The sequence below is a fragment of the Saprolegnia diclina genome (genome assembly GCF_000281045.1).
Source record: "Saprolegnia diclina VS20 unplaced genomic scaffold supercont1.86, whole genome shotgun sequence".
In the NCBI taxonomy this organism is placed as follows: Eukaryota; Oomycota; class Saprolegniomycetes; order Saprolegniales; family Saprolegniaceae; genus Saprolegnia; species Saprolegnia diclina.
In genome coordinates this window covers 104,246-119,016 of record NW_008246153.1, presented here as the reverse complement: position 1 = coordinate 119,016, position 14,771 = coordinate 104,246, and the positions used below count along the sequence as shown (strand labels likewise).

General features: G+C 61.5%; 4 protein-coding genes across 4 annotated transcripts; 3 read left to right on the top strand and 1 right to left on the bottom strand.

Annotated features, from left to right (window-relative positions):
• The first annotated feature begins 39 nt into the window (after positions 1–39).
• On the top strand, positions 40–1,837 carry SDRG_15204 (hypothetical protein). Its single transcript, XM_008621370.1, has 9 exons — positions 40–182; positions 229–307; positions 358–596; positions 654–725; positions 772–827; positions 884–971; positions 1,047–1,307; positions 1,361–1,439; positions 1,489–1,837. The coding sequence occupies exons 1-9, from the start codon at positions 57–59 to the stop codon at positions 1,695–1,697; spliced, it is 1,209 nt and encodes a 402-aa protein (XP_008619592.1). The 5' UTR covers positions 40–56; the 3' UTR covers positions 1,698–1,837.
• A 690-nt stretch (positions 1,838–2,527) lies between these two features.
• SDRG_15203 (hypothetical protein) lies at positions 2,528–6,410 on the top strand. The gene has a single exon (XM_008621369.1). It carries the CDS (start codon positions 2,541–2,543, stop codon positions 6,354–6,356), a length of 3,816 nt encoding a protein of 1,271 aa, XP_008619591.1. The 5' UTR covers positions 2,528–2,540; the 3' UTR covers positions 6,357–6,410.
• A 173-nt stretch (positions 6,411–6,583) lies between these two features.
• SDRG_15202 (hypothetical protein) lies at positions 6,584–11,103 on the bottom strand (the record flags this gene model as incomplete). Its single annotated transcript, XM_008621368.1, has 9 exons — positions 10,651–11,103; positions 10,413–10,604; positions 9,920–10,365; positions 9,752–9,869; positions 9,472–9,707; positions 8,897–9,429; positions 7,854–8,813; positions 7,570–7,808; positions 6,584–7,525 (listed from the first exon to the last, which is right to left on the bottom strand). Exons 1-9 carry the CDS (start codon positions 11,065–11,067, stop codon positions 6,584–6,586), a joined length of 4,083 nt encoding a protein of 1,360 aa, XP_008619590.1. The 5' UTR covers positions 11,068–11,103.
• Positions 11,104–11,910: 807 nt separating this feature from the next.
• SDRG_15201 (hypothetical protein) lies at positions 11,911–14,112 on the top strand. The gene has a single exon (XM_008621367.1). The coding sequence runs from the start codon at positions 11,928–11,930 to the stop codon at positions 13,989–13,991; it is 2,064 nt and encodes a 687-aa protein (XP_008619589.1). The 5' UTR covers positions 11,911–11,927; the 3' UTR covers positions 13,992–14,112.
• The last annotated feature ends 659 nt before the right edge of the window (positions 14,113–14,771 follow it).

Below are 14,771 nucleotides of genomic sequence, written 5' to 3'. Positions count from 1 at the left end.
CATGCCGAATGCAGTGATATCCGGATTCAAATCCGGATACCGCCGACAGCCCAGAGATGCTGCTCCGCGTGCTGCTGCTGGCGATCGTCGGCGTCGCCGCAAGCGTCCACGTCCTTACTGATGCGAGCTTTGGCGCTACCGTTGAAGACTCGTCCGATGCGTGGCTCGTCGACTTTTACGCGGTGCGTCGTTCCAGCCTGCCACGTCAGAGGTATCATAGAGCGGTAGCCCTGGTGCCACTCGTGCCAGCTCCTCGATCCGGTCCTCGTCGACACCGCCGACGCCACGGACGGCCTCTTGCGCATCGGTGCGATCATCGCGCATGTGTGATGTTGGCGTCGCTCATGCCTCCTGCAGGCAAAGTCGATATCACCGTGAACCCGCGCCTTGAAGGCCAGTTTGCGATCGAGCGGTACCCGACGCTGCTCGTGCGCGACCCCAGCGGCGTGTGGAGCCCGTACAAGGGTGAACGCTCCGTGGACGCCTTCTTGGCGCTTGGCCGGCGCGTCTCGGGGACGCCCGTCAAGACGGTCGCGACGGCTGGCGACGTCGACGCGCTTCTGACCACCGAAGCGTCCGCGCTGGTTTTCGTCCACGTACTCGGCTCCACCACTGTCCTCACCGCCTTCTATCGTTGTAAACGACACGTGTAGGCATCGGACGCTGTCGGTGCCAAGCTGCAACCAGCGTACTACAGCGCCGCGACGGCCCTCCGCGGCCAACACGTACGTCGCTCCTCGCATCTCGGACGCCACTGCACCTTGCAACTAGCTCTTTCTCGAGCTGCGCGACCTTGCGTCACTTGCTGCCTCCCCCTATTTTGCCACGTATGCTGCCTTCGCCACCGATTTGTATCAAGTTTGTATCAACTGCATCGACGTAGACTGCCCTCGTCGGGGTCGTTTGTCGCGCGCGTCGACGCAACGGGTGACGTGGCGCTTTACGATGCCACGACGCTACCCTTGGACACGGTATTATGCACACTATTATCTTCTATTATGAACACTATTGTTCATCGTTGCAGCAACCTCACACGCGGATCCTAGTGGCTGCTCAAGCACGGTTATCCCAAGTTTGTGGCACTCGGGCGGGAGAACCTCATGGCGATCGGGAAGGCCCACGCTCTTCTCGTGGTCGCGTGCGTCAAGGACGCGACCGACACGACCTTTCTGCAGCTCGCATCGACGGTCGCGTCGCAAGCGACCGGAGACATTGCGTTTGGGTACCTCGAAGCGACCAAGTTTCGCGCCTACGTTCAGCGCTTCTACGTCACGACGTTCCCGACGTACTTTGTCTGGAACCTGCACGTACGTCTCTGCCGGTGGCATTGAGGCAGAGGAAGAGATGGTGTCTTTACTAGTCCAACGTGTTTTACGAAGCGCCGAGCGGGGCCATCACGCCCGAGAGCCTCCACGCGCACCTCGCCCGCATTGTATCGGGTGCGTGGTCATCGATGCCGACTGCGTGTCGATAGCTATTTATGCATAGGCGCGGAGAAGGGCATTGCGCTGGGCCTCACTGGGTACCCGTACCACGCGTACCGCTTTGTCGTGGACGCTGGCCTCGGCGTGGTAGCCGGTGTCACGCTCATTTTGCTCGCGGCAGCCGCAGCATGGCACCGCGCGCGTGCCAAAGAAGATGCGCATATGCGAGCGCAAGCCCTCGCTGCGTACGAGCGGCTCAAGAAGGATGCCTAGTCCTGGCCTCGATAGCCCTAATCGCGATATGAACCTACCCCTGGGCACTGCAGGGTTCATAGTTGGTCGTCCAGCACGACGACTTTGGAGGCTGAGCGACCTTCTGCGCCGTCGTAGATGGCAACAAGAGTTCTTGCGGTGTGCTTGAAAAAGTCGCTGGAGTCCACTTTGACGTTCGCGATGGCGCGAATCAAGGATCATATCCGGACAACCAATGATCGTCCAGTTGTCAGACAATCCCATCGCAGGAACCGGGCCTGGTCGATCTTGGCCAAAAATGGCGTCGCATCCGTGATCGTCATGCTAAAGCTCGAGGCCGCGACCGTGATAGCCGACGCGAGGTGCGAGATCGAGCCCTTCCCGATGCGCTTGCGGTAGTTGCGGTTCTGGGAGCTGAGCCACACCTCGCAATCGCGAGAAAGCTAAACGCGATCGACGGTGAGTTGCCGTCAGGCGGCAGTATTGGTCGGTACACGATTCGCTTTGGAGCACTGCTCGGACAGGGCTCACATTGAAAGGTCTCGTTGGCTCTTGCGATTGACGGTCGAAACCGCTTTTGGCGCCAAGGTCATATCCGGACGACCAACGATTATCCAGTTGTCGGCAGTAAAGTGGCAAAGCCCACCAGAGCAACCAGAGCATTCATTCGCCCTCAAGCCATCAACCGATGTCAATTGATCCCTCTTACGTTCTGAGTCAGTCGCATATGCGTCGTCTTGGCCGCTCGCTGGGGAATGTATCTCAGTTGCGAACGAACGACGTGCACAGTATATCGTATCGCTGTCCTTTTTTCCATAAATAGTGTGAGGACGTTGGCATGTGTTTTATTGCTCTTGGCTGGTGATGGCGGGACCGGACGACGCCAAAGCGACTGCCAGCGACGCGCCGGCGCCCTGGCCAGTTGTCGTGGAAGCGCTCCAAGCGTTTCGCGACCTGCATGATCATGTCAACGTACCCGTCGACTTTGACGTCCCGATGACAGCGCCATGGCCGGCCGCCACCCAAGGCCTCCAGCTTGGGCGGCGCGTGGCCTCACTTCGCACGCAGTCGGCGATTGATCCGGCGCACAAGGCGACGCTGGATGCCCTCGGATTCAAGTGGACGACGCCGCGAGTCCAGCAATGCCAAGAGTCGAGCTGGGCGCATCGCCTCGAGGCGCTGTGCTTGTACCGAGAAGAGCACGGCGACCTCGCGGTGCCGACGACGTACGTTGTGCCTGACTCGTATCCGCGGCACCTGCAGCGCTTCCCGCTCGGCCGCGCTGTCAACACGCTGCGCTGCCAGAGCTACGTCTACACGCCCAAAGTCGTCCAGCAACGAAGCGACCTCGACGCGCTAGGGTTTCTTTGGCGTCTGCGCTGCGACACGACATTTTGCGTCGTGCACCGTCCAGGCAAGCGCGCGCCCATGTCACAGCTCGTCGCGTGGTCGGAGCAGATCGAGGCGCTTCTCGTCTTTCAGCGTCTGCACGGCCACGTCAATGTGCCCGACGGGTTCATCGTACCGCCCGAAGCGGACGTGTGGCCGCTTCCGATGCACTACGTCGCCCTCGATCTCGCGCTCGCGTCGCTGCGCGCGCATGTCTACGAGCTACCTGAGGCCGACGCCGACCGGCTCCGAGAAGCTGGTTTCTTTGCCGATCTGCCCGACTTTTGCTCGTTTATTGAGCTGCTCGCCATCTACCGCGCCGAGTTTGGCTCTTGCGCCGTGCGCATCGACTTTGTCGTGCCTCGGATGGGCGGTCCCTGGATCAACGCCTGGCGCGGCTTGGCCCTCGGCGATCTTGCGTGGTCGGTCGGCTTGAAGGCTCGGGCGCTCAAGGCTGCACAGCGCGACGACCTTAAACGCGCTGGCTTTGTCTTCAACGTCGACGCGACGTGGGCAAATATCTTGGTTGGCCTCGAGCACTATGGAGCCAAAGCGGTCACGCCGAGCTTTGTGGCGCCGCCAACGTGGCCGGGCGACCTGGCCGGACTGCGCCTTGGACACTTCGTCGAGCGCATGCACACGGCCAAGCGACTGCGTTTGCTGCCACCGGCCACAGCAGCTACGTTTGCAACGCTCACGCAAACGCTGCGTGCCCCTCAGCTGTTGTGGGAGCCTCCGCATGATGCGACCACTCGGCTTCAGGTACTCAAGCAACTTCGAGACATTGTGCGGGTCGTCCGCGACGTCCATACTGTCTTGCCATACGACTTTGTCGTGCCGTCGAGTGGCTCTGCGTGGCCACCCGACAGCCACGGCGTTCCGCTCGGTGTGCGTCTGCGCTGGTTTTGGCAGCACAAAGAGCTTTCGTTGCCCGTGTGCGACGAGCTCCGCGCGCTTGGTGTCACCGTGAACGACGCGCCACGACGTGTCGCTCCCAAGGCGTCCGCCCCGACGGCGCGCGCCTGGACGCTGCAAGACAAGGTGCGCGCGCTTGCGTTCTATCGGCATTTGCACGGGACGGCCAATATGCCGTTGCGCTTCACGGTGCCAACGGCCTCGCCGTGGCCGACGCCGCTGCGAGGCCTCAAACTGGCCGCGTTTTTGCAGTCGCTGCACTACCACGACCGCGCCCTCGACAAAAAGTTTGAAGCGCAGCTCCAGCAACTCGGCTTTTCGTCTGCGGAGGCCACGTCGCGCTGCGTGAAACGCGCAACGCGCGGTGGCCTCGTTGTCGGGACCGTCTCGATTGCTACGCAGGTCGCAGCGCTTCACGCGTACCAACAGCTCGTCCGCCACGTAGGCACGATGCCCGACGACTTTGCGGTGCCAGCGGACGACGCCGCTTGGCCACCGGGCAGCAGCGACATTGTGCTCTCGCGTGTCATTCTGGCGTTGCGGAATCACTGGTTTGAGCTCCGACCAAACGAAGATGCGTGCGTCCGAGCGTTGGGTCTCTTTGCTGACGTTCCGCCCTTTGACGACTTTGTGCAACTCGTCTCCCGGCTCACTTCGGATGGCAAGACGACCGTACCGCTGGACTTTGTGGTGCCGTCAAAGTGGTCGACGCCATGGAGTGGCGCCCCGCTGGGCGAGCTCGCGTGGTCTCTCGGCGTGCTCATAAAGCATCTCGACTACGCCAAGACGCAGCAGCTGGCGACGATCGGCTTTGACTTCAACACGCCTGCGACGTGGGCGCACATTCTCGACGGACTGCGCACATACCACTCGCTCTACGGCTTGACGGACGTGCCAGAGGCATTTGTTGTACCTTGTATTGCCAGTTGGCCGGAAGACATGCACGGCATGCGCCTCGGCCATTGGGTCCAGTATCTGCACTCGGCAAGAGAGCTCTACTTGCTGCCGCCCGACACCATCGCTGCCGTCGACGCCATCGCTACCGGAGCAGAAGCACCAGACACCGTACCAAGCGGCGACAACTCGGCACCACCAGCGACCGTTCCGGCTGCAACGACCATCACCGACGATGCGGTGTCTACCGAGGCCGGTGCACAGCCAGAAGCCGATCAGCCGTCACCCGTAGCCGTGCAACCGTCGGGCGGCGCGCAACCGGCAGCGCCAGCAAGTCTTGCGCTTGATACTAGCCCGAACGAGCAATCGGACCACCTCGTTGCGCTGGATCTGTGGCTCCGGGCGACGCCAAGCCCGAGCGAATCAGCTCGCCTCGGCACGATATCGCGGGCGTGTCCCGTCGTGCTGCGATCTGTGTCAGTGGGCGCATTTTTGCTCGAGCTCGAGGTTGGACGGGCGTTTGAGCATCTGCAGTCCACCCTTGACGATCGGCGATTCGACCGCCGAGCTCGGTGGGCGATCAAGTTCCAGGCGCTCACTATGTTCAAGGCGCTCAACGGCCATCTCCGAGTACCTCGTGCATTCACAATCAGCTCTGACGTCGTCTGGCCCGCGTCGTTGAACGGCCTGCGACTCGGCGACGTCGCGTTTTGGTTGCGCCGCCTCACAGCAGCCGATGTCGTATCGACGGTCGCGACCCAGCTCGGTGCTATTGGCTTTGAGTGGGACGCCTTGCCGGCCAGTGCCTCGCAGTCGAAGCACCGGGCGTCCACTGTCGCACCCATCGTTCTGTCAAGTTTGCCAGCGCCCAACGCGAGGCCGTCTGTCCGCGGCGCTCCCCGTGCCAAGGCCAAAGCCGTTGCCAAGGACCTTGACCGTATCCACGCCATTCGCAGTGAACCGATCCGTGCTACCGCTCGAGTCATCAACATCTGCAGTCCCAGCGACGAGGACCCGGGCACGAAGCGCGACAACAGTGACCGAGATGCCATCGGCACGGGGCCGGTGCAGCCCCTCCCCGTTGGTGTCCGCCGCCGCCAAGACGACCCGGAACCGGTGGCGTCGGTTCGGCGCCGGCTCGCACACGGCTGGGTAGTGCCTCCCCGCGGCCCCATGGCCCCGTTGCCGATGCCGGTACCTCTTCGCAGCCCGTACGCCCCGATGGCGGCACCTCCACATGGCCCGTACGCCCCGATGGCGGCACCGCGCCCGCTCGATGCATTCCCGTGGCGCGTTTGTCTCGACGAACTTCGTCGGTACTTTATCGAACACGAGCACTCGAACGTCCCGCTCGAGTACGTATCCGAGAGCGTCCCGCTCGGACGGCTCGTGCGCGAGCTGCGGCAAGGCGGTGCTATCCTCACGCCCCCACATCTGCAAGAGCTCCAAGCGCTCAAGTTTGATTGGTCAATTTCCGAGTAATCGATGATATATCAAGTTGATAGTTTAGAAGCAGGTCCAACATCCAACTCGCACGACAGGCGCCTTGGCCTGGAGCTGGGATCAGCGAAGACCACCATGGTTTCCATCGCAGTAGCAACCACCATCCTGCATCACAGCATTCGCCACCAAACGATCAAGCAAGGACAACAGCACATTGATACATTGATATGTCCTTGGTTCAGTAGTCGGCAGTGTATCTTGACCGCCTACGCAAACAGCCGCGACGGTTTGTGTACGGACGACGGCAGCGCCGACTGGGGTCGAACGCCCGACGTCTTGCGCGTGGCGTCCGTGTGCATGACAACCCGGGGCACGCGCTTGGGCTTGCTTGTCTTGGGGCGAATGAGCGACCGCACTACCGGCGACGGTTGCGCAGCGACGGGCTGCGGTCCAATGTGAATGCCGCAAGGAATGTACACGCGGCACGTCGCGTCGGTCGCTGGCTCGACGACGATTGGTGTGTCGGGACCGTGGCCCGTCGTGTCGTGGTTGCTGTTGTTGTCTTCGCCCTTGACGCCGAACGGCGGCGGTCTTTGCACCTGCGCCAGCTTTTTCGGTCGGCGCTTCAATTCGTGGTTCTCCCGCGTTAAGCGGTGGACGTCCTCGAGGAGCTTTTGGTTGTCTTGGGAGAAGAGCGTCGTGAGCTTGTGTTTCTCGCTCACGACCGTCGCGACGCGCGACCGGAGCTTGCGCCGGTGGTCCTCGACGCACTTGTTTTGGCGCGTGAGTTCGTGGATGATGGCTTCGTCCGTGCCGCGCTCGCGCGTCACATGCTGCGCCGACGGCTCGTACTTGTGGTATAGTTTAACAATCGCATCGATCTTGAGCCGCTTCCCGCGCTGCTCGTCTTCGATGAGGATCCCGAGGTCCCGACGGAACGCCAGCACCGTCGCGCTGGCGTCGGCCAAACCAGCCTTGTGCACCGTGAGCGTTTGCTCGTAGAAACGCAGTTTGCGGAGCAAAAGATGCTGTTTCTCGTCCAGTGCATTGGCGTCGCGGATCACGTTGCTGTTTTCGTGGTGGAGCTCGTCTACGAACGACGTCATCGCGTCATTTGCCGCGTCTTTGGCCGCGAGCGAATCCTGGATCGTCTTGAGCTTGCACAAGCGGATGTTGTTGAGTCGCTCAAGGCCGTCCAGGGACCGCGTCTACTTCGTCTTTTCACTCGATACATTGATACAAAGACGCGTACGAGGTCGGTGACTTGGGTCTCGAGAAGCGTGCACTCGGCCGTCGCTTTCGCCGCGCGCTTGCGCTCCGCCGCCAACTCGGTCTGCAGCGCTGCCACGTGTGCGGCCAAGTCGATTTTTTCCCGGGTTAGTTTCTCAACGTCGGCCGATTTGGTGTCGAGTGCGTTGAGCATCATCCGCAGTTGCTGCTGGAGGTTCGACGTGGAATCTTTGGCCGCAATCGACGCCGCCGCGCCATTGGCTACATATCACATGTATGTCCACCAATCACGTGGCGTGGCCGTACCTCGCTCGGCCTCGATCTTGGCCTGGAGCGAGGTCAGGTGGAGTAGGTGGTCGTCGTCCTGTTGCGAGAGCACTTCGTCGTACGCTTTCGTCTTGAGCGCCAAGGCGTCGTTGAGCCGGCAAATCTCGGCGCGGAGACCGTTGCACTCGGCCTTGTGGCTCGCTTCCAGCGCCTTGCGCAGCTGCATCGCGCGCTCGTCACCGGCAAACGTCGCGTCGTCGATGCTCTGCCGCGCCTTGATGAGGTCGAGCTCGAGCTGCGCGCACACGTCATGGAGCGTTTCGATTTGCGTGCTGAGAATGGTTTGCATGGCGCTGGCGTCGCGGGCGTGGGTGGCCTTGAGCGTCGCTGTGAGCGCCTCGGCCTCTTTCTTTTCGTACGCGAGCGCGTCTTGGGCAGCGTAGACCTGGGCTTCGAGCGACGTGCGCACGGCGCGGATTTCAGCGTGCCGCTCGCGCTCCAGGAGAGTGCGCTGCTCCGAGTTGAGTTTGTTGACGATCTCCTTTTCGATTTTGAGCTGGTCCATCTCGGTCTCGAGGTCGGCGATGTGCAAGACCCGCTCCGTGACGCTGCTGCGCTCCACCAAACAGAGGTCGTCCGTGGGCACGACGGTCACAAAGGCATTGGTCGAGTGCAGAGTCGGCGTTTCGAGCGCCAGCGACGACGAAGATGTCGGCGGCGGCAGCTCGGGCGGCACGCTCAAAGCCACTGTGATCGCCGTCTCCAAGACGACGCCGTCGTCACTCGCAGCGAGGAGGTGGCCCTCGATGCTGCACGAGCGGAGCGACACCAGCGGCGCCGTCGTCAAGTCGATCGTGAGCGGCTGGGCGCAGAGTCGCGGGCCCGCTGAGCCCTCTTCCCTACGACATCCCGCAGGGTGCAACGACCGATGAACACGTGTCGACGTACCACCAGTAGACGTGCAGCGTGCCAGACGCCAGGCCAACGCAGAGCGCGGTACTGCAGAACTCGAGGGCCGTGATCTTTGCATCGAGCTCCGGTGTCCGGTCGGGCGCGGCGGTCAAGTCGACGGTGGGCCAAACATGGATCGCAGCCACGCCCGTGCCGCTGAGGAAGGCGGCCGCCAGCACCCGGTGTCCTGTGCTGCAGTGTCATCGACAAGCAAAGGAGATTGGAAGTGCCATTCATACCTGCGCGGCGGGTCGTTGCGATAGCCGTGTAGGCTCGTGTCCGCTCGTCGTCACGGAACACGGCCGGTGTCGCCGCAAACCCAGCATCGGTGAACGCCCACTCACAAAAGTAGCCGCGCTCATCGCCCGCGTACAGACGCGTCTCGTCGGTGCCCCAAGCAAGCGCCGAGAGGGGCACGTCCTTGCCTACTCGTCGAGTCCGTGAGCACCGCAGAAAAGGAGGTAAGTAGGTACCCCTGCACACCGAGTGCAGCACCGGCTCGGAGCCAGCGTAGTTGCTGTAGACGTAGATGCTCCAGTCTTCGACGAGCGCACAAAAGAAGCTGCCGCCGCGACTGTAGGCGACCGAGGTGGCGTGGCGAACTTCAACTTCAAACGCGATCTTGAACGTGTCAATGAGCACATGGTACACGTGTAGCTGGACGCTAAAACGGTGTTTTGAGAAGCAAGTCAACAAGTGCGCGCACCTAAAGCTCACGAGCACTTCAAAACCGGACGGGTGCACGGCAATGTCGTTGGGCGCGAGGTGTGGAAATGTGTACTGCAACAGCCCCGGCGTGCCGTCTTGACTGTACAGCGCAATGGCGTGGCCACCCGACGCCGCCCGCCCGAGCGTCGCAAAGACGCGTCGGCGACACGCTGTCGTCATGGCCGAGAGGTCCACGGGGCGGGGCAGCGCTGCATATGTCACAAGCGCAATTGACTAGCCCATCTTTCAGTCTCTCGTGCATTTGAGCGTCAGCGCACCTCGTCGTCGCCGCGAAGGAGGCAGAGGTTCGCGAGCTCGTACGCGCCATAGAGACTTGGTGTGACTAGCATCAACGCCGCGCCCGTCGTATCGACACCGACGGCAAGGATCGGCTCACTACGCTCAAGTTTACGAAAAGATCTATAGTGTCTGGATGCAGTAGCGACCGAGATTCGAGCTGCATGCGCCGAGAGAGGCTCAGTTCGGCGATCGCACCGCTCGTTTCGACGTCGCCGACGTCGAGGAGCGAGACGTAGCCGTTGTTGCCGGCAATCACGACACTAGTCATCCCTGCGATAGCACAACAGGACAATCGCCATAGAGTCCACCTGTTTTTGAATGTTTGGAGCGACGAGAGGTAATGACCGTGGTGCAACGACGGCAGTGTCCGGACGAGCTCGCCGTTGTAGATGTGCTGGACGTCGCCGTTTTCGAGCAGCGCAACGAGCCCGTCGCTCTTGGGGATCCACGCGTGCTCGACGTACTTGACGGGGGCTGTGAACGTGGCAAACTGGCGGCACGTGGGCTCTGCCAGCTTCCAGAGCCGGAGGTGCATGCCGCCGGACGTCGACATTTGTGCAAAGTCAATCGGGTTGAAGTGCACGCGCGTCACCTACCAAGTGTGCATGATGCGACGACGTCACGGCCACGAGAACTCACGCGCGTGTGGACCTCGGCGACTGCGATTTTGCGTGCGCGCGTCCAGTCCCAGAGCACAAAGCTCCAGTTGGCGGTCGAGCTCTGCCCCAGCAAAAACTTGCCGTTCGCTGAGAACGCGAGCGACACGAAGCTGTGCGTCTGGTACGTAATCACACGCACCGGCGTCCGCACGGCGTCGTCCATCTCGATAGTCTACGTGCGCGCACCTGAGGTGCGTACAACAATGCAGTGTACGTACCGACGCAGCCTTGTGGTCGCGGAGGCTATAGATCGCGATCGTGCTCGTGGAGCGCGCGAGCACCGAGTGCGGGCCGCGCGCGACGGCCAAGTAGTTGCGCTTGCTCGTGAGCCCGAGCGCTGTGACGTCGCCTGCGACGACGCTCTCGGTCGCCTCGCCCGGCGGCTCGAAGAAGGCCATGCGCTGGTTATGGACGTTCTGTACGACGACGTGCTTGCCGAGGCTGAAGACGACCTCGTTCTTGTTGAGGTAGTAAAAGAGGTCCCGAAGATGGGTGTTGAGACCCACGCCGGATAGCGGCTTGATGCGCGGTGTGTGGGGCGCCGGCGATCGCAGCGGCCGAGGTGCGTGCGCACTCGTCGCCCGCGAGATGCACTGCACCGTGTTGGTGAGCAGCGTCGCCTCGTCGGCGTCCATGGCGGTCTTGCGCAGAAAGGGCAGTTGCCGCCAAAAAGAAGTAATTAACGAAACGGTTCTAACTTTAATAGCGATCGACAATAAAGTCATGGAAATACTCTCTATGTCTGCGCTGCCTGTGCATGCAAATACTCTGTCTACTCGTAACCTAGTACTTTCGATACACTGGATGTGCACGCAGACAGTGTTATTTTCTCAAGCTGGCACATTCGACGAGCCCAGTACTCGAATACGCTGTACCGAAGGCACTGCATGGTTTTGTAGGTTCGGGTATCGTCCATAAACGTCGTATTGCGTCGTTGATGGCAAGGGCAACCATCTTGGTGATTGCGCATTGCATGTGACGTCAACCTCCACTTCATCTCATCGAGCAGGAGCTTGCGCATGCATGGGAGGCTCCAACCGTTCTACTTCGAGCGAAGAAGCATACTCGCAGGACGATGGTACAAGGCTTGATGTGCTCACAACGCATTGCTGATTGCCAGGAGCCATCGAGCGAGCCAACGTGCAGCGATAGAGCCCAGTTTCGGCTATTTTTTTCAATGAAATTCCGTTGGAACTCGGCGCCTTCTCCATGCACACTGCGTGCTGGGGAGAGCTGCGTGCTGGAGAGAGCACGTCATTTGCATGGCCCTCTGCCGACAGCGGCAGGAGCGAGAGAATTTTCCTGCGCGCGCGCCAAGTGGCGTCAAACCTCGGACACATACACTAGATCACGATCGTTCCCGCTTGCGCAATCAGAAATTGACGCTCTATTTGTATTGCACTTCAACATGACACTATTTCACGCAAAACGCAATGCGCAATCACGTGCAAGATCGGCGTGGATCGCAGCATTTCCAAATTTGCCACCGCCAGAGATGAGCATGGCCGGAATGGACCGCCGCCCGATGACGCTGCCCGAGAAGATTCTGACGCACTCGGCCGTCGGCCTCAAGAAGCCCTACATCGAGCCCGGCCAGATGATCTGCGTCAAGGCGCAATGGACCTTGGCCTGCGAGATCACGTGGAAGTCGATGGACAAGACGTACCAGGACATGGGCCGGCCGCGCATCTGGCGCAACGACCGCTTCTGGCTCGCGATCGACCACACGGTGGACCCGCGCGTGAACCATCTCCCGAAGCAGCAGATGATGATCAAGGCGTCGACCGACTTTGCGAAGGAGGCCAACCTCACCAACTTTCAGCCGCCCAACACGACAATCCTCCACACCGAGTTTTACCGCCAGCGCGCGCAGCCGGGCCAAGTCGTCGTTGGCGCCGACAGCCACAGCTGCTCGACGGGCGGCCTCGGCGCATTCGCGATCGGGCTCGGCGCCGCCGACGTCGTCATGCCCCTCGTAACGGGCGAAACGTGGATTCAAGTGCCCGAGACGGTCAAGATTGAGTTTGTGAACGCGCCGTCCTTTGGCCTCGGCGGGAAGGACGTGATGCTCTACACGCTCGGCCAGCTCAAGTGCAACACGGTCGCGATCGGGCGCTGCGTCGAGTGGACCGGCAACATTGCGCCGCTTTCCTGTGACGCGCGCTTTGCGATCGCCAACATGACGGCCGAGTTTGGCGGCATCGCCGGCGTCTTCCCCGCCGACGAGCGCACGCAAGCCTACATTGCCACGCGCGAGTCGCACAACAACGACGCGCTCTACTTCCGCGCCGACCCGGACGCCAAGTACGCCGAGGTGTTCCAGATCGACCTCGCGCACCTCACACCGCAGGTTGCGCTCTTCCCGTCGCCCGACAACGTGCAGCCGGTCGCGGATGTCGCGGGCACACCGCTCCACGGTTGCTTCATTGGCGCGTGCACGACGGCCGAAGAGGACCTCATCCTCGGTGCCCTCGTCCTCGAGCAGTGCCTCAACGCGGGTCTCGTGCCGGCAAGCCACGGGCATCGCCGTGTGACGCCCGGCAGCCAAATTATCGTCGACCACCTCCGTGCGTGTGGCCTCCTCGAGATCTACGAGCGCGCGGGCTTCACTGTCGGCGCGCCCGGGTGCTCGTTCTGCCTTGCGATCGCGGCCGACGTGGCCAAGGAGGGCGAGGTGTGGCTCAGCTCCCAGAACCGCAACTACCGCAACCGCATGGGGAAGGGCTCGATCGCGCACCTCGCGTCGGCTATCACGGTCGCGGCCTCGAGCTTCAGCATGACGATCACGGATGCGACGCCATTCTTGGCCAAGATCGACCAGGCCCGGTTCCACTCGTACTTGCCCAAGTCGACGCCGTTGCCGCCGATCGTGCCCGCCGAGCCGTCGCCGGAGCTCCCGACGTCAGTGGCCGCCGAGGCATCCAGCGACGGCGCGGTCGACCTCTCGGGACTCCCGACGGTCCTTACCGGCCGCGCGCAGGTGTTTGGCGACAACATTGACACGGACGCGATTCTGCCGGGCGAGTACCTCTGCGAGAACGACATGGACGCGCTCGGCAAGGTCGCGTTCCTGCATACGAACCCAGACTTCCGCGAGAAGGTCAAGCAAGGCCAGACGATCGTGGTCGCTGGCCACGGCTTTGGCTGCGGGTCGTCGCGCGAGCAGGCAGTGACGGCGCTCAAGGGCGCGGGCGTCGACGCGGTCATTGCCAAGTCGTTTGGGTACATTTTCTCCCGGAACGTGCAGAACTTTGCGCTCGTGGGCATCCAAGTGACGGACGAAGCCTTCTACGCGGCCGTGCAACCCGAGACGCCGATCCGCATCGAGATGAAGGGCCGCACGATCCACGTCGGCGACCAAGTGTTCCGCTTCAACATGTCGCTGTTTGAAGAGCGCCTCTTGGCCGGCGGTGGCATCATGCCCCTCTACCGCAAGTTTGGCAACCGCCTCTTCCGCGTCGCCGTCGACTCGTCCGACGACGACAGTGCAAGCGCCTGCGCGACGTCGGCCACGTCCGAGTGCGGGTCGGCCTCCAAAGCCGTCGACGTGGCGTGGTAGAAAAGTATCAACTTTGTATCAACCAGCTATCAACCTTGTACCAATAATAAATGCTTGAATGGACTTGTCAGTCGTGGAGTCGGGTGCAGGTATTGCAGTCGAGGCCGTCCTGCAACACCAACACCAATGAACAATATTCCCGTGTTCACACGAGTAAGAACCACAAGATACGAAAACGGTTAGGGGTACCGCGCTGAGCTCGTCCCGGTCGCGATCTCGGCGGTCACGCGCTCCCAGTCGTCGTTGAGGTGCGTCGAGAGAGCTCCGCCGAGAAGGTCGGAATTTCGAGCAACAACGCCGTCAGAGCCGGATCCAATTCTCCACGGCCAGGCGGGATCTCGCAGTGAAATGTCAAATTTCGCGTTTGCAAAAACAGTCGAGCCACTCGTCACTTTCCACAAACCGGCTCAAATTCCCCAAGTCGAAAAGTAAGAAGAAATCTTGGTAGCAAAAGCAGTCTATTGTCGTGATGAAGATTGGCAGCGTTACCAAGCGCATGGACCAAGGCATGAAAATGACATCAACGTACTCCTCATGGGTGACCCCAGTGTGGCCAAGAGGCAGCTCCTCCAGCACGTTGCGACCGTGAGCCCGAGACATCCACACGACGGGCAAGGGCAGTTGTGGCGTCGGTCTCCCGGCACAAGGAGATGACGCTCGAAGGCGGCGCGCTTGTGCTGGCCGACATGGGCATTTGCACCATCGACGAGTTTGACGAGATCAACCCCTTCCCCAAGAAAACCCGAGGTTTGGGGCAGGGTACGTTGAACTTCAATGCAC